We start from the raw sequence: 20,005 nt of genomic DNA on the forward strand, positions 1-20,005 counted from the left end.
AAAACGTAAGTCACATACAGAACAATATGTTCTAAACGAAAATATTAAATCTAATTTTCCAAAAATGCATGGATAATCTGCCAACTAGATAATCCACACACGGACAGTCGAAGCTTACTGTACATCCCCTAGCCAACGATCTAGGCTAACAGAAACTGTTACCCCTTATGATGAAGGGGCTTCATAGCGAATTAAATGTAAATTTGTGTCGAGAGTGCAGAATTCTATTAATTATTGAAACTGAAACCAAATGATCGTTATCAGTGCGATAAGAAACATTTTCGTTTGTGAGAGAGAAGGTAATCTTAAGGTGAATTTGACTAGTCGTTTTGAAGTCAACACAGCATGATTTCAGGTATATGTTATATATTTTAGTATCATGGTAGCTCTTTTACATGGTAATCTTTACAAACAGAGAGTGTCGCAACTTCATTTACACTACTGTCAGTTGACTGAACAGTGAATGTAGACTGCATAGTGAATATCGTAGATGTTATCCCATTCTTTTATTAGAAGTAGGACATACCAGTCCCATTTCTGAATACAGCCTGCAAGATTTTCTTGCCCCTGTTGTGTAAAAAGAGTGCACGCATCTTGCGAAGTCTGGACAGGAGCTCACTGGCTGCTGACTCATTCTCTGCACCCGCACACTTCTCAGTCGATGGACAGCTTCTTGAAGGAGCCTTCTGCACCGAAGAGGTCTCCCTGCGTCTTCAGCTTGCCTTGCCTCTTGCTCTCGTCCACTCTCCATTTCGACTCTGCCTCCACATAACTTCCTCCTGTCTTAGTCACCAGCTCTCGCATTTCGCCTGCAAAAAATTTTACATTTACATATTCTTGTTACACGTTTCTGAATGATTTTGCAAGTAAAGAGAACACGTGCAACAGAACAGACGTGTAGAAATCAAAGTTATTATCACTGAAAGGTAACCTGTCATTTCTCATACTCTATTGTTATGACAGTGTGAAGTGAAGTGTATGTGGCACAGAGGAATCATAGAGAGCCCATACCACTCGTGATCAGCGACACAACTATTCAGCGATATGCAGCTTACTCATTTTTTAGATATTATTTTACTTCCTTATATTTCTTCCGTACGAAGGTAACGTCTAATGAAATGTTTTATGACTAATTTAATTACTAATATGTAATACATCATGATTTTTTAACCATCATCCAAGCAACATAGTCAGTATGACTTAAGATTCTGAAACTATCCGTCACACTTGACTCTTAACAGTTTCCAAGAAAAAAATCGTAAAACTGAAATATAAACTTTGGATCACAATTCACTTAGGCCATGCACATACTCAAACTGATCAAGTGATCAGAGTGCTCTCACTTTTACTAACTGGGGAGAGCAAGGAAACTACAGTCACATATTTTTATCATTGCTCGAATGACCAGCAAGTAGAAGTGACTGTTGCCCGGCATTGCAGACTCTCTCAAAATTGATCATAAATTACCATTTACAGCTCACATGAAAAAGTATATTGCAGCTTATTATAAACTTAAAGAGTTTCAACTTCAGGATATAAAAAACTGCAACAGGCACACAATAATTCTGTGCCACACAGAAGACAGTAATTTTTTTTATTATTTATTTATTTATTTCTTTTTTTTTTACATCAGCTAGAAAAAATCTTTTGTTACATCAGCTGGGAAACCTGAATTTACTACAGAGTGAATGGTGGAATTTGTAAATCCTACACTGCAACATTTGGTGGGTGAAAGTGAGAATATTGCCGTATCGTAATGATTTAAAAATTTGAACACGCATGAAAACTTTACCAATGCATGGCAGACAAACATACTGCAAAAATTCACCGCATGTGAAGGTAAAATTAGTGAAAGAACTGTAAAAATATTATCGCAAAAACAACACCACATGAGCTAGATTAGCATTAACCTTAATTCAAGGCACAGCTTCTTACTTTATGAGTATTCTGGTTGTGCGATTATTTCAGTGACCTGCCTACACTGTTTGTTGATAAGCATCACCCTCCGGTGTGGCCTTGATTAAATTGTTGGCACCATTTCGTTACAGTTGGACGCATTTGGTTCATACCCCACCAGAATGCCATGGTGAATCTGTGTGCAATTTAGAAGTTTTGCCCACAAGAATCGTTTTGTCCGACATATTCAACTATGGAGCAAGTTTCCAGTTTCACTCCCACACTGTGACACACCTGTTATCCATACCACAGTAGAATTATATCCACAGAAAACCCAGACCATGTACAATGTATACTCCGCTAGCCACCAAGCGGTATGTGGAGGAGGGCATTATTCGCGCCAAAGTCATATTTCCCTCCCTCTGTTCAACTCTGTCTGAACGCCTCAGTACGAGCTCTAATTTCCCTTATCTTTGAATGGTGATCATTGCGCGATTTGAAAGTTGGTGGAAATAATATATGCTCTACATCCTCGACGAAGATCGGATTTTGGAATTTAGTCAACAACCCCGTCCGTTTAGCGCGCCGTCAAACTGCAAGTGTGTCCCATTTCAAACTTTCTATGAGATTTGTAACGCTCTCGCGATGGCTAAATTTTTACCAGTCACGAATCTTGCCGCTCTTCTTTGGACCCTCTCAATCTCTTGATTCAGGCCCAACTGGTAAGGGTCCCATACAAACGAACAGTGCTCTAAGACTGGACGAACTAGAGTATTGCAAGCAATTTCCTTTGTTGAAGGGCTGCATCGCTTCAGGATGCTACCAACAAACCGCAGTCTAGAGTTCGCCTTACCCGTTACTTGTGCAATCTGATCATTCCATTTGATATCATTTCGAATAATCACACCCAGATACTTGACCGATGTTACCACTTCCAAAGACTGGGCATTTATTTTGTACTCGTACATTAATGGGGATTTTCGCTTTGTTATACGCAGTAGGTTACACTTACTAATATTAAGCGATAACTGCCAGTCATTGCACCACTCATTTATTGTCTGCAAATCATCATTGATTTGTTCACAACTTTCGTGTGATACTACTTTCCTGTAGACTACAGCATCATCGGCAAACAGTCTAATGCCGCTGTTAATGCCATCAACCAGATCATTTATATAAATCGTAAAAAGCAGCGGACCTATTACGCTGCCCTGGGGCACACCTGATGTTAACGCTTATTTCTGTTGAAGTCTCCCTATTCAGGACGACATACTGCTCTCTGTCTGTTAGAAAACTTTCTATCCAACTGCATATGTCATCGGATAGACCGTAAGCGCGCACTTTTTGGAGTAAGCTACGGTGCGGAACTGATTCGAACGTCATTCGAAAGTCGAGGAATTGGCATCAACCTGGGAGCCGATATCCAGAGCTTGTAAAGCATGCACAAAGAGGGCCAGCTGTGTCTTGCATGACCGCTGTTTCCTAAAACCGTGCTGGTTTCTGCAGATGAGCTTCTCAGAGTCTAGAAAGGTCATTATGTCTGAACACTAAATATGTTCTACGTCTCTACAACAAATCGATGTCAGTGAAATTGGCCGGTAATTATGTGCATCCGATTTTCTACCCTTTTTATAGATTGCTATGACCTGGGACTTCTTCCAGTCCCGAGGAACTTTCTGCTGTTCCAGTGATCTCTGATAGACGATGGATAAGAATGGTGCAATATTTGTAGCATACCCAATATAAAATCTTGAGGGGATACCGTCTGGACCAGATGCTTTCCTGGCGTCTAAGGATTTTAACTGTTTTACAATCCCAGATACGCTAAACACTATGTCATTCATCCTTGCGTTTGTTCGATATTTGAAAGGGGGAATGGTGCTGCAGTCCTCTACCGTAAAAGAGTTTTTGAAAGCTAGGTTTACAATTTCGGCCTTCTGTTTATCATCATCCGTTACCTTACCCGTACTGTCAGCAAAAGAAGGTATTGAATTATTTGTAGCGTTCATAGATTTTATGTACGACCAAAATTTATTGGGGCTATTTTTTAGAATCTGATAAAATATTGCTTTCAAATTCGTTAAAAGAATCTCTCATTGACCTTTTGACAGCTGCTTTCATTTCGCATAATTTCTGTTTGTCAGCGGGGCAGTGACTACGTTTAAAACGACTGTGCAAAATTCTGTGCTTTCTCAGCAACTTTCTAATACGTTTGTTGAACCAAGGTGGATTCTTTCCCTTCCCTATATTTTTGCTAGGCACGTATGTCTCTAGCACGTTGTGGACAATACCTTTAAATCCCGACCAAAGATGCTCAATATCCTCGCGTCCCGCGGAGCATGCTTGGAGCTGACAATGAAGATATTCATTAATGACACTTTTATTTTCTTTCCCAAACAAGAAAACTGTACGTTTCCACTGACATAGAAGCCACAACGACATTATGGTCGCTAATACCTTCTTCTAGATTAACTTCCTCAAAAAGATCGTGTCTGTGTGTCACCAATATATCTCATATGTTCCCGTCTCGAGTTGGTTTTCTAACCAATTGCTTAAGGTTGTATGTTGAGAGTGCTCCTAGAATAACTTCACACGAGTCTTTGCTTCTGCCCCCTGTGATAAACGTGTAATTTTCCCAGTCAATGGATGCCGGATTAAAGCCTCCAACTATAACTACCTAATGGAAAATTTGGATATTTATTTCCTATGTACCAGTACTCAAGACTTTTCCTGAAACATTCTGCGATGTTTGTTGCAGATGCTGGTGGTCTATAAAAACATCCTAATACAATGGTCACTCCTTGTCTGATTGATAAATTTATCCAGACTTTTTCACAGTGTCACCCAGTATCGATCTCAATTGCATTTAAACAGCTTTTAACTGCAATGAACACACCACCTCCCATACCATCAGTCCTATCCTTTGTAAACATTGTCCAATCCTAGTTAAAAATTTCACTGCTATTTATGTCTGGTTTCAACCAGCTTTCAGAACCTAATACAATATTGGAATTACTACTGTTTATTTCGGAGAGTAACTCAGGGATCTTGCTACAGACATTTCAACAATTTAGTAACATGAGATTTAGCATATTTAAATCCTTTGGAATTACCTCTTTAGGTGTACTAACAATTTTTACAGTTGGCACACCCATATCAGTGTCGTGAACTGGTAATTTTTCAGGCCTTTTTACTTAAGGGAAGTTTAATCGCACAATAATGGGACCTATTAGCCTGTTAACATGCATGACATTCTATTTACTTATGTTAAGAGTTCATATCAGCAGTTCCTTAAGCTGAGAAATTGAAGAAAGAATGCATGGTAAATACACATATTAAATCACATTCATTTTGCTGAAGACATTCTGCTGTTTGCTGGTACTATAGATAATACACTCCTGGAAATGGAAAAAAGAACACATTGACACCGGTGTGTCAGACCCACCATACTTGCTCCGGACACTGTGAGAGGGCTGTACAAGCAATGATCACACGCACGGCACAGCGGACACACCAGGAACCGCGGTGTTGGCCGTCGAATGGCGCTAGCTGCGCAGCATTTGTGCACCGCCGCCGTCAGTGTCAGCCAGTTTGCCGTGGCATACGGAGCTCCATCGCAGTCTTTAACACTGGTAGCATGCCGCGACAGCGTGGACGTGAACCGTATGTGCAGTTGACGGACTTTGAGCGAGGGCGTATAGTGGGCATGCGGGAGGCCGGGTGGACGTACCGCCGAATTGCTCAACACGTGGGGCGTGAGGTCTCCACAGTACATCGATGTTGTCACCAGTGGTCGGCGGAAGGTGCACGTGCCCGTCGACCTGGGACCGGACCGCAGCGACGCACGGATGCACGCCAAGACCGTAGGATCCTATGCAGTGCCGTAGGGGACCGCACCGCCACTTCCCAGCAAATTAGGGACACTGTTGCTCCTGGGGTATCGGCGAGGACCATTCGCAACCGTCTCCATGAAGCTGGGCTACGGTCCCGCACACCGTTGGGCCGTCTTCCGCTCACGCCCCAACATCGTGCAGCCCACCTCCAGTGGTGTCGCGACAGGCGTGAATGGAGGGACGAATGGAGACGTGTCGTCTTCAGCGATGAGAGTCGCTTCTGCCTTGGTGCCAATGATGGTCGTATGCGTGTTTGGCGCCGTGCAGGTGAGCGCCACAATCAGGACTGCATACGACCGAGGCACACAGGGCCAACACCCGGCATCATGGTGTGGGGAGCGATCTCCTACACTGGCCGTACACCACTGGTGATCGTCGAGGGGACACTGAATAGTGCACGGTACATCCAAACCATCATCGAACCCATCATTCTACCATTCCTAGACCGGCAAGGGAACTTGCTGTTCCAACAGGACAATGCACGTCCGCATGTATCCCGTGCCACCCAACGTGCTCTAGAAGGTGTAAGTCAACTACCCTGGCCAGCAAGATCTCCGGATCTGTCCCCCATTGAGCATGTTTGGGACTGGATGAAGCGTCGTCTCACGCGGTCTGCACGTCCAGCACGAACGCTGGTCCAACTGAGGCACCAGGTGGAAATGGCATGGCAAGCCGTTCCAGAGGACTACATCCAGCATCTCTAAGATCGTCTCCATGGGAGAATAGCAGCCTGCATTGCTGCGAAAGGTGGATATACACTGTACTAGTGCCGACATTGTGCATGCTCTGTTGCCTGTGTCTATGTGCCTGTGGTTCTGTCAGTGTGATCATGTGATGTATCTGACCCCAGGAATGTGTCAATAAAGTTTCCCCTTCCTGGGACAATGAATTCACGGTGTTCTTATTTCAATTTCCAGGAGTGTATTTAACCACTTGTGAAAGGACATACTAGGCAAAGCTTGAAAATAGGCTTGGAAATGAATTAGAACGTGATAAAAATTATACAGGGTGACTCAAAATTCCTATTGCATGTTTCTAAGGGTTGGAGAGGGGACTTGGTAGATGAAGTTTTGATATGGAAGCCATGTCCACAAATGTGCCACTTGGATATAAAGTAAGTTTGAAGATTGAGACACTTCAAATCTCCCTCTTCACAGCACACACACAGTGGAGACAATGGGCCCCAATCTATGTGCTGTAGGAGCATGTGCGATAGGCAACATTTTGAGTACTTGTCCTCATGATTTCTTCTATGTGACAAAGGATGTCCTCTCCAAAGTCAAGAGTGCAGAACATGTGTGGAACACCACAGCCAGCCTTCCTAGTTTCAAAAGTACCAATTTCTCTCAGCTGTTGTTGTAGCTGGATGAAGCTGTTGTGTGATGTCATAATTACAACAGGAACTACAGTGCCCTCTTCTCAGCTTATGTGTGTACAATGAAGTTTGAGATTTGAAAAAAATCCAGACTTCAAATTTATTTTATATCCAAATGGTACATTTCCAGGCAAGGATTCCTTACCAAAACTTCATCTGCTATGTCCCCTCTCCAACCTCTAGAAACCTGCAATACCCTGTACTGGGTAGTGAACAAACTGAAAATGATTTTCTTTTCCTTAGTGCTACTGAAGACGAGACAGACATCAGAAATTGCTTTTGGTCTGCATTATCAGTAGTGGAGATACGTATGTCAAGGATAACTGGGAGAGGAAGGAAAACAATCAAATGGGCCAGGGAGTGCAAGAGGCAATTATGAACATGACATGGTGGTGAGCTGATCATGTAGCCATGCAAATAGGTAGTAAATGGAAATACTTTTCTTGAATTCAAAAAATTAGAAAATGATACAATGAGAACTTACTGGAACTGAGTGGATGGCATCATAAAACATCTGGGGGGCAATGTGGACATGTGTAGTTGAAGAATGCAAAAAAATGCAAAATTCTGAAAGAGACCTGGGTATATGCAGCAACAGGTGTCAAATGGATGTCGCTGATGATGTTGGCCTTGCAATATTTTCAGCAAACAACAGTGTCTGCATGTCTTTCCATATTTCACAACAGTTTTCTAATGAAAACCCCCTTCCACCCCCTCCCCATCCCTCCTTTCCTGCTTATAACTGCAATATCCTCGACTAATCTCGAAGAACTGCTGATATCTGCCATATCACTAATTCAAGTAAGGAACAATAATAATTGTATCACACTTCCTTGTGGCATGCATGCACATACTTTCACCTCTATCAGTTTCTACTCACTGAGAATGACATACGAAGCTCTGTTAAAGCCTTTAGTAAATTACAATTGATCCCAGAAGCAGCTACCGCTAACTAATCTTACAGGCTGTATTAGGAGGTGGAAACACACTGTCGTTCATACCTGATGGCAACCTCATTAATAGAAACAACAAATTTGTCTTTAGTGCAGCTTGGCCATCTGGTTTGCAATCTCTAAGGTGGGGTACATGTAACACTGCACCTTATTTGTCAGCAGCAGGCCACAGCCTTTGTCAGTTTTAATGTTTTGCAGTGACAGCTTCCTGAAGTTGAATATACACCACCAATGACTCCAATATGAGGAGACAAGTTTGTGCCACCCTGGCAAGACATTCACTGTTAAGTTATCACTACCTTCTAGCTGATTTATTTGCAACTTATATCCAATAGAAGAAAGGAGAAATGGTGCTGTCACTAACAACAATTTCATTACATGTGTGCAGACAGATGATACTGTCACCAATTTAATTAAGTATATGTGATAGGACCACTCTAGTTCTTTATGAACTGTGACTGTTAACTAATGATGATGTAGTGTAATGAAAATTTTTGTCATTGTGTGACTGTAGGAGGATAGGGATGACTTAGATAGATTTTCTGTTTGGTGTGGTGAATGGCAGCTTACTCTAAATGTAGAAAAATGTAAGTTAATGTAGATGAGTTTGAAAAAGAATCCAGTAATATTTTAATACAGTATTAGTCATGTGCTGCTTGACAGTCACATTGATTAAATATCTAGACATAACATTGCAAAGTGATATGAGATAGAATGAGCACATAAGCTTTTGGGATTCATATGAGTTCAGGTTAAAGGAAGACACTAAATCGATTCAGAGGTGTGCTGCTAGATTTGTTACCAGACAGTTCGATCAATGCATGAGTGTTATGGAGGTGCTTCATGAACTCAGATAGGAATTCCTGCATGGAAGAGAGTATTAAGCAAATTTAGAGAACTAGAATTTGTGACTGACTACAGAATGATTTTACTGCCACCAATAAACATTTCACGTAAGGACCATAAAGACAAGGTATGAGGAATTAGGACTTGTATGGATGCATGTAGACAGTTATGTTTCCCTCACTCCATTTTTGAGTGGAACAGAAAAGGGAATGACTAGTAGCAGTAAAAGGTACCCTTCACAATGCACCATATGATGGCTTGCAAAGTATGTATGTAGGCACAGATTTAAATGCAGATATTTATCTGAGATGTGATCTGTCACAGCAACACTAAAGCACAATCATGTGTGTCATAGCAAATATACTCTGATCAAATGCATTAGTGACAGTTTAGGTGAACCATCAATCTAAAGAGCACAGAAACTATAAATCGAAAGAGCTGACTCACAATCCAATTAATTCACTATGATCCCAACTCCCTGACTTCATAAAGAAAAACTTTAAAATTCCTAAAGCTAGGTTGTAAGCCACACAGGTACCATTCTATGGTGTAGTTTTTGTATTCTTCACTTCAAAGATTGGTCTGATACAGCTTTCTATGCTACTCTGCCTTGTGCATGTCTTTCCACATCTGCATGAGTGCTGCACCTACATACATTTGAATCTGCTTACTGTAGTCAGAACATGGTCTCCATCTACAGCTTTTTACAAATGAAAATGTTTAAGCAGTGTCCTGCAGCTGTCAACCTTGGTTCAATTCCATAACAGAAAAATGCAAAACTACAGTTATTCACATCACTTAATTCAGCAAATGAAGTCACAGAATTACTGTTACTCATACCACTTAATTCAGCAACAGATTTCTCTTTGCCACCATAATCCTTTGGCATCCACTCCTTGTTATACACCTTGTAGAAGTCTGCATTATCTGCCTTATGGAAGTAAAGCTGTAAAACAAGATTAATCTTAATGCAACCCATCTCTTTTGTGTACTTATAAAGTGTAACACATTTCCTACAGTGACTTAGTGTTGAAAAATCAAAAGCAAAGGCAAAAAAAATTATTTCACTTACTATTGCGGCCAGTTCCTTATTAAGGAATGGTTTGATAAGCATCATGATCTTGTCAATGACAGATGTTGTGTTGATGACATGTACAGCTTTCATTCTAAGTGGAAAGCCTTCCTATTCACAGAAAAAGAACATCTGAAAGAAAGCCATATACCAAAGGAAATAACTAAATTCTTAACCATAACCTAAAGCTTGTATGGAATTTTGTGGGAGGGACTCCCAGCCAATCACTGCACATGACTATTACAATTATTGTGGAGTATAAAATGTCCCTCACAGTTTAATTAGGAACTGTTTCATTGATTTACAAAGTGTTTTTAGTATTAAGAAAGTGCTAACTTCTAGAATTTAATATTTACCTGTAAAGTGATATGTCAGTAAAGTGTATTGATGTTAACATATACCTGAACATATACAAAAAATTTCCTGATTGTGTTCACAGATATTCTGGCAATATGTTGAAGAGAAAACCCAGTCTGGTCAAACAGGAAGACATAACCTTCAGCTGTGGGCTCATCCCTTATTATTATTTCAAGACCCAACAGAGCTGCCTTTACAATTTCATCGAAATCAAATTTTGAGGGATCATTATCCTTGAGACGTGTCAAAATCACTGTGTTTCCCTTCTCATCTTTGTGTGGCAGTTTGCAGGCCTCACTGTAAAAAGTCAAATTATACCATAAATCATTATTGTAGCTTACTTTAGAAATAAAAAATTTATGTTCAATAATGTTAGCATTTAATTTTGAGGAAAAAATTCCATTAATATAATATATAGTCCCTTAATGCTGAGTGGTTGGGAAGCTGGGCTGTTGGCTAGAGGATGTGGGTGCAGTGGGATAGTGGATAGTTAGGCCAGGAGAATTACAGGAATGAAGGATATGTAACAAGGATAACTGCCATCTACATAGTTCAGAAAACATAATACAGGTGGGAAGGATCCAGATGGCATGTGTCGCCAAACAGCCATTGAACTTGAGCATGTTATGATCAACAGCGTGTTCCACCACTGGATGTTCAACTCTCCTCTTGTCCACAGTGTGACTGTAGCATTCATTCTGGTGGGCAACTGATTGGTGGTCACACCAATGTAAAAATGCTGTGCAGAAATTGCAACAGAGCTCGTATATGACTCAGCTGCTACCACAGGTGGTCCTACCTCTGATGAGATAGGATAAGTTTGTTACATTCTAGCTGGATGAACTGGGCAGATCTTGCACCTGATTCTTCTGCAGGGATTTGACCCCTGTGGCAAGAGGTTTGAAGTATAAGTGGCATAGCAATAGACCAGGATATTATGTATGTTGGGTGGTTGGTCGATTACCATTTTAGGAGGGGCTGTATAAACTTTAGCTAATGTTTTCAATATGTAATAAATCTGAAATGAATACTATGAGACAAGGAAAAAGTAAACTGTTTCATTCTTATCCTATCTGGTAGGTCTTCCCTGACCCGGCATTCTGGGCAACTTTTCCAAATTTTCTCCCTTTTCGTAGACCTCACCAGTCCTTTTCCATCACCCCTCTCTCTTCCCCTTTAACCCTTCTACCAGAAGAAGGACCCACTGTCTTCGAAAGCTTGCAAACTGTACTACTTCTTATATATATGTTCCCCTGCCACCTCTTGGTGAGTAGATTTTTTATCTATCTAGTTACAATAACATAATTTTAGCATTATAATTCTTCAGTCAATTGTTTATAGCACTCACCAGACATTGTAAATTATAGGCACTAGGAACTATTGACTATTAAAGAAAAGAACAGGTTTTAGAACAGAAACTCAGTATTGTGAAAACAAATGATGAAATAGTTGTGATATCTGATTTCAATGTAGTAAACAATGTGCAATGCTACAAGAAAGAAAAAAAACATTTGAAAAAATAAAAAACACTGAGCTGTATAAACCATTCTTTATTTATCACAAAAAGTTTTAATTTAGCCGTTATTTCAATAGAAAATTAAGACAAGAAATGCAACAGTCTTATAATCTGTAGCAGGCCTTTATATCCAGTGATTTGAACCATGTTCACAGTTGTATATAAAACAGCTAATACCTCTTATTTCAAAATTTTGATGAAGGAAATTTAACTGATAAAAGCAAGCCATCAAATATGATAAATATTATGCAGTGAAAACAGTTGCTAGGCAGTCGCAATTATCTAATACGAATCTCATAAACACAGACTTTAACCTTTTAATGTAGTTAATTAGGATAAAATGTGGTGGATTTATTATAAAATTCACTAATTTTGATAATTGTGTAGATCACAAAGAGGCAAGTTCTGTTCCAAGAAAGCAGACATATGTGTTTCAGAACAGTAAGCCTGAAGATCTGATATCATCATTATCTTTTATTTCTTATGGTTAAGGCAAGCCAAGGTAATAGAAAACTTTGCTAGCATAGTTGAAAAAAAAAAGAAACTGAAATTTGATAGTAACATGAAATATTTTAGACTTTGAATATTAGTTTTAGTGTTAATAAATAAAATGGTGTATATGAAAGAGTTTTAGGTAATAGCATGCTTCCGAGACTGAAGTATTAGTTTCCATTCAAACCACTAAAAATGTTCCTTTGCAGTATCATTTGCATAAAACCAGGTAGCTCTGCTGGATAATTCTGTTCAAAGCTTCTACATGATTCCAGTTGAACATCTTTGTTATGAACTCAGGAAATTATTACATACTCCATTAATTCATCTAAGAACCCAATAACATCTATTCACTATATCAATGGGAAGAATGAAAATAAATTCCACCATCAGTGTGTCATAACTTAATTGAAAGCTGAAGATTAAATATCATTATAGTAGCAAAAGAACCTTGTATATTGTATTAGTTACATAACTGGTGTCTTTGGAATGAACAACAGTGGGCTTCAAAAGCATTCCAGTACATTGCATACACAAAAAAAACTTATTGATGTAGAAAATTTAGTTATGTCTGTTGTATGGGTATATGCTTAATTACAGTCTTTTCTACAGTAAAATGGGGTTTTTGAACTCAGAATCAAAATGTTACGATAATTTGTGAAAGGAGAGTCTATTAATTCCAGGTTATATTTTAGTTTAAAAATTCTGTCATTTATAAGTCTCCTGTAAGGTCTGTGGACAAACTAAAAAATATTGGCATCAGAAATAAAAGTGCTAATTTGCATCTTCAACAAGGATGCAGAACCCATGAATCCATATGTATGTAATGTCTATATCCTGTCTTGCAGTAAAGTTTATCGTTGTTTACTTCAAACTGCTCTAATATTTGAAATGAATAACACTGTAATCAAATTACTCTTCATACAAAAGTAAGAAAAAATAATAAATAAAACAAATAAAAAGCCCTTGAGTTGTATTGTACAAATATACACGAAATTCTCATTTGTACAATAAACATTTTTACTGAACTCATAGTCAGACTCATAACCTCAGAAATTGCCTCATGAGAAAGCAAAGACAGAAATTATGCAAAAAATGTTAGCATGTTCATCTAGTAAGCAAAGAAATGTAGGCTTACTGTTTATAGGAGAAATAAATAACTCTCATAAGTTTTAATTTGTATTATATAGTGACACTGAGAGAGAAGTTGTTTGCTGGGATTCACATAAAATACTTGTCTTAGCTGTCCAAGTATTGTTGAGTGTATGCCTCTTATTGGTGTACTCCCCATAACATCAAACAATGGAAACTCCAGATTGCTACTTACCATAAAGAAGACACATCACATAGCAGACAGGCACAATTAAAAGACATAAAGCTATCGATCACAGTCTTCATCAGTAAAAGAGAGACACACTCCATTCACACACATTCAAGCAAGCACACCTCATGCACACATTACTCCCAACTTCAGCATCTCAGGCCAGATTGATTTGATTTGATTTGTGCTGGAGCTTCTGGCCATGTGCACATATGCTTGCTTGTATGTGTGAATGGTGTGTGTCTCTCTTTTAATGATGAAGGCTGTGGCCAAAAGCTTTATGTAAGTGTCTTTTAATTGTGCCTGTTTGCAACTTGATGTGTCTTCTTAACAGTAAATAGCAATTTGTTTTTTCCTACATTGTTGATATTCCATGATAAATAATCATGGGGAGATGACACTTATTTCACCTGTAACTTTAAAATTCATATGTATATTCTTCACAAATTGTAAAGCATAGCATTATTATTGGCAATCTGTGGCACATTTTGAGACATATTCTGAAGTAAATGGCTCATATTTGTAACAGTTGCATTCATGGCAATAGTTGGCGGAAAACTTCATCAATTTGAATAGTTCTATCACATCTGAAAACAAAAAAATCAATGCTTACATGACATTCATAGCTGCCTGAACCTTGGGCAACTTTGGGTCTCTGTCTGAAAAAACTTCAGGTGCATGTGTCCTTACTGTGTAGCAGACATCAAGTGCTTGCTTCGCACGTTCAATGCTGTAATAACAGCTGTGCAGGAAAATCACCAGTTGATCATCTGCAATAGAGAGTACAAATCAGTTTTCAAACAGTAAACTTTTTAATTATTGATATAAAGGTGGTGTTTGCAACAACAGTTTCAACCAGACCTTTTTGCTCTACAAATGATACTTGCAAATCTTACTTTTGTTGTGAGGTGTGCACTGGATGTTTTAATTTAAAATATTATATTTTTGAATATTAATCCTGAATTAATTGTATGTATGTTTCTCATTCTCTGTGGCATAACCTTTGTAACTGTATGTTATTATCGAAGTTAATCTACTTGGACTTCAAGATTTTGAGGTATGGATGGTACCACACATCCACTTGAAAGCCAAATTTGACACCCAGTATTCATTCCACCATTTGGTTATTTTTAGCATTAAAATGTAGATTTTTTTATCTCTTGTGGTGAGTATCAAATGTGAACACTGTGTTTGTAAAAACATTGCTGATTTTTTAGACTAGATCAGCATAATGCAGATAAATGACATTGTTGTATGTTTTCTTTCTCAGACTTGATCTCTTCCATAAGTGTTGAATTCACTCAGAATGTACCACCATTTGTCGAGCTGAGTACCCTTTCCCCCAAATATTATTCATATATGTCACAGTCCTTCAAAAGAGCTCTACAACTCTGACAGTTTGCAAATCTGGATCAGAACGTTCAGCATGGCATTTCTTTTTGATGGATGATTATGATGGCTTGAGACATGGTGACAGAAGTTGGTGTATGTTCATTTTCTGGATATGCTGTGGCCAAAGGATCCATTTACTCTTCCCTTAACTAAAACATGAAGAAAAGGTAGCTGCCTCTTTTTTTAAGTTATATCACAAATTTTATATCAGGATAGATATATTTTAGATATTCTGAGAAATCATAAAGTTTTTCCATTCCATTTGGTCACAACATTCAAATATTTTCCACATGTTGATAGAAATAAATTGCTTTAAAAATGACAGAGAGCAGCAGTCAGCTGTCATTTCCTTTCTAGCTTTATTAAAGCAGAGCCATATTTCTTAGAGTTCATTCAAGACTTGAATGAAATGTGACAGGAGCCCAAAATATGGGGGAAGATGTGCTAGGCCATGTGTTAAAACTCTAAAATACTGCATTGATAATGGGCAGTTACTACCCAAAATCTGGCTCTGCTTAATAAAGCTAAAAAGGAAATGATGACTGATTGCTGCTCTCTGTCATTTTGAAAGTCATATCCTTTAAGGTTCTAGTGCCTTCGCTCATACTGTTCCATATATAAGTTTGCTAGAACTTGATAGCCCTCTCATTAATTTGTGCATAAGATTGTCTGTTAGCCAATATGTGGTGTTCCCGAAGAGTTTGGCAAATGATAATTGAACTTTTCACCTATTAGTTATAAAGTGCCATCAATGATGAGGTCATTAGAGGTGGAGCACTAGCTTGAATTAAGGGGGAATGGGAAAGGAAATTGGACAGCTTCCAATGTCTGCCTTATGCAATTTCCAGAAACCAAGGAAAACTCAAATATAGATGGATTTATGGATGGATTGCAATTTGAGCTACCATTCTACTAGACGTGAGTCGAATATCGTGCTGTTACACCCCTCACTTGGTCCTAATAGTTCCATTGATTTCAAAGGTGGTAATTTTGTACAGAAGGAAGTAGTATCAAAAATAACAATAACATTAACATTAACATTCTAGAGCCATAATTAAATGAGGCACTGAACAAATGCAACAGGGTGTGAATGAGGTGTCTGCTGTTCTCCAATGTTCACTGCAAAGGCTTTTAAGATATTTTTCCAGCTAGTACATGATTGTGTCAGTGCTACACAACTACTGGCCTTAGATGACTTTCTTCCTTATATGCCTGATGAATCTGTTAGCTTTGCAGTTCAACAGATGTTCATCTTCCAAGATCCTTAGTGACACCGCATGAGAAGCCTGATGCATTGAACAGATTCATCACATTCTTCCTGATTTCTTTTGTTCACATTTGGCTGTTAGTTATATCATTTGAGAGATCACAGTTTTTTTTTTTTTTTTTTTTTTTTTTTTTTTTTTTTTTTGTTACAATCCAGTGAAACATTAAGTTTGTAGCATTGTCCTTGTAATTTTTTTATGTGTGATTCACAGTATTTTCTGTTACCTACATCCATTATCACCAAAGTCTCTACAATGAACACTGTCACCCCTCAACTGCCTGTTTTCTGCGATATCCTACTTTTCTTTCCAGCATGTTCTCCTCAGTTTTCCACGTTTTCATCTTTCAGGAACCACTCAATTCGAATTTTTTTAAGCTCACTTTTTCTCTTTCATTTACACACATAGCTAAAGCATTAAGAATAAAAATATTTATATTCTTTATTCAGTGGCATAAATTATATATTCATCAGACCAGTTATACGCAGATAAATATGTTTAAATAATTTGCTGTCTATGAAACATATACTAGTTCAGTATGTTGCTCACCTGGAAGAGATGGAAGGTGTGGCTGCTTCTTCAGCCATTCCCGAAGTGCTTCCATATCCTCTTTTTTAACTCCACTCATTTTGGTATTATTGATTTTACTGTGAAACTGTTATAAAACGTTTGCCAGAAGTGCACCTGCAACAAAAATATTTCATTGCCCATATAATAATAAATTATGAAGAAATCATTATAACTGTTTTATTGCCATTGTGATGAGTACTATATATATTATTAGCACAGTATTCTAGTTCCCATCATCATTTTGTGGGTTCTGTTGCAAAAACCTGTCTTTATCAAAAGACATCTTAAGTATTTTGTACTTCCTGTGCCACAGTTCGGTACAAATTTAGTTTACATGTTATACTACTACCAACACCATTTGCAAGTGTATTAATAATTCCATAGTCCTACTTGCTGTAAAAACTAATTATACAGGAATATATTTTTCACTGTCTATTTGTATCAGTTTTCAATGTAAAATGCAATTTGTTAACATGTTTTTGTCACAGATATGGCAGTACTTACCTAGGCACTGAATATGATTTTCTCAATATAAGTGGTATTATTAACAGTAATGAAGGTGTAGCTATTTTTTTCATGTCATACACCTTTTTGTGATGGGAAAATTCAGTTTATTAAAATTTATGCAAACTGAAAATTTCTATATCTGCACAGTAATTGCTAAAAGAAAATTGTGTTTCATGATTATTCTTTACATCTGTCGGCAAAATTTATTCAATAGAATCACGGTTTTAGGAATAGGTTTTTTTTTTTTTTTTTCTTTTTTTTTTTTTTTTTTTTTTTTCAGGCTTTATGCATGGAAAAAATCTCAGTCAATGTACCTGTATTATTCATTCTAATATGGGAGGTATCTGAGGTGTTAATTCTTCCATCTTAAAGTTTTACAGGTCAAAACTTTTCAAGCTATCACAATTACTTATCTAGTCATCTTCAGAACCAAAATCACTAACAATATGATTGGACAATTCTTCCTCAAAAATAACTTAGAATTCTGCGCCGCTTAAAGATTGTATACTATTCAACTTTTCAACTTTATTTGCTTGAGATGTGAAGATCCTGCTAATCCATTTTTTAATGGCTACAATTTATTTGATGATACAGATCTGTTAATGATTTGTAGATGTGATATAATTGTGTATGTGAAAAGTATTAAGTTGTACTGTACTTCAGATTACACGTTAAATTCCAGGTTCTCCTAAAGTCAACTTTATAAATTAGTTCAAAGGTCAGAGCATTTCAGTAGGCATTACATTCTTAAAACAAACCTTCAGCCATTGAGTGCTAATGTCCAACTGTATTAACAGTAGTTTACCAATGTTAGTACCTGTATGCCCTTATATATTCAAGCATGGTTATCACCCAATGAACGTTTGTCAGTTCTTGACAATGTGGGAATTGCTACTAATGAGTTTAGTACTATATACATATATTATACATTGTTTTACAGAACTATAAAAGTAATCAGTAATATGTACTTCCATCTAAAGTGTACTGTAAAGTATATGAGCTGGTGGGTGAATAAAATTGAATGAACCATCTTTTGATGCATGAAATACTTTTTTTTTACAACACTAATCAGTTCAGCTAGTTAAATGTATTAAAATTACTACGAAAATAGGCATACTTTTTCATTAAGGATGCCATTAAACTTCATTGAGTCTGCCCTGAGTGTGGGCAAATTTTCTGTTCCTCTCTTAAATAAAGATATTTTTTCATACACATAGTTATTATCACTGTTCAGGAATAATCAGTGCACTCAAATATTTATTAAATATTGTACATCACTCTAGACAAGCAGAAACTGAATTGTACAATTAGAAAAGGCTTCTTAGATCTTTCTACTGACTATTGAAAAACTGGCTTGCAACCTTTTTTATTGTATTATTTCAAGTCACGTAAGCTGCCTAACATTTATACCATTTACAAAAGCAAATCAACATAGCTGAATCTCTGTGAGGGTGCATAGTTTAACTTGCTACCATTACAAGAGGTTCATTTCCTGATAAAGTTATTTGCAGACCATAGTGAAAAAGGATGTAAAATTTATGTCCTAGGAGTAAATCCAAAATAATATATGAAAAACCATATCCCAATAATTATAAAAGATAGACATATACTAATCAACTTGCTTAATGTATATCAGTAAATGTACCTGCAGCTATTAGATACAATTATTTGTCTAACCTGTCAGAGCTCCTTCTTTGTACACAGCTGAAACAGGACTGCAGCCACAGGCTCACCTGCTAAGCAGAGTCCACTCTTCACTTGGTGCAAGAGATAAGATTCATACCTCTCAAGATTGTAAGCTTAGCTGCTCTTTAATACTTTGCCTCCAGGTCATTGAGTAAAACTACTATTTCATGGGTACACTTGTCCTTGCTAAGTTTCATTCAGGTAAGAGAAAGTGAGAGAAAAAGAGACAGACAGAGAGAGAGAAAGTGTAATGTTTTCTGATATAAATTAATAGCTATTCAACCTAATCTGCATTAGAAGGGGATTTAAATTATGGTACTTGAATTTATGAATGTTAAGTGATATCTGAGCAAGATATTTGGAACTTCCTATATCCATATATTATTAATCTTAGAACTTCACAAAATTCTTTAAGTTGAAATGTGGATAAAATTTGGAAAAAGAAGCAAAATATTTTGCTCTTTAATTCCTACTGGTTACTAGTGATTTAAAGAGAAATGTATTTGGAAACATTTGTAATGTTTAGAAAGCTACTGCAATCTATTTCTTTTTTCTTATTGGCACAGATAGTGTTTACTTACATTTGCTGGAAAAGATAATTTTCAGGTCAGTTTTTGACTGACACAAATATTTTTACATTGCAGCAAGTCAGACCAGTTTATGATTAATCAGCCATTCAGTATTAAACTAAGTTACTTTTAAAAGCCACATAAGTAACAAAACATATTGTATAAGTGCACACAAGTTGCTTGCGAATCAACACTCATTACTTTTTACATGTAAAACACAAAAGGAAGTTACTTCCTGTGATTGTTATCATAATTTTTAGATTTTACTTCCTAGTTTCTGTATTGCTTATTGACT

At 37.4% G+C, this 20,005-nt stretch overlaps 1 protein-coding gene across 2 annotated transcripts; it reads right to left on the bottom strand.

The window, feature by feature from the left end:
- Positions 1–349: 349 nt before the first annotated feature.
- Positions 350–19,278, bottom strand: LOC126203842 (alpha-tocopherol transfer protein-like). 2 transcript variants are annotated; one of them, XM_049938216.1, is made up of 7 exons: positions 19,133–19,278; positions 16,928–17,062; positions 14,335–14,491; positions 10,437–10,689; positions 10,036–10,146; positions 9,804–9,909; positions 350–809 (listed from the first exon to the last, which is right to left on the bottom strand). In XM_049938216.1, exons 2-7 carry the CDS (start codon positions 17,004–17,006, stop codon positions 655–657), a joined length of 861 nt encoding a protein of 286 aa, XP_049794173.1. In that variant the 5' UTR covers positions 17,007–17,062; positions 19,133–19,278; the 3' UTR covers positions 350–654. The 2 variants fall into 2 exon arrangements, with proteins under 2 accessions (XP_049794173.1, XP_049794174.1); XM_049938217.1 differs by having other exon boundaries at positions 19,101–19,140.
- Between the last annotated feature and the right edge of the window lie 727 nt (positions 19,279–20,005).

Source organism: Schistocerca nitens, chromosome 9 (assembly GCF_023898315.1).
Source record: "Schistocerca nitens isolate TAMUIC-IGC-003100 chromosome 9, iqSchNite1.1, whole genome shotgun sequence".
NCBI lineage: Eukaryota > Metazoa > Arthropoda > Insecta > Orthoptera > Acrididae > Schistocerca > Schistocerca nitens.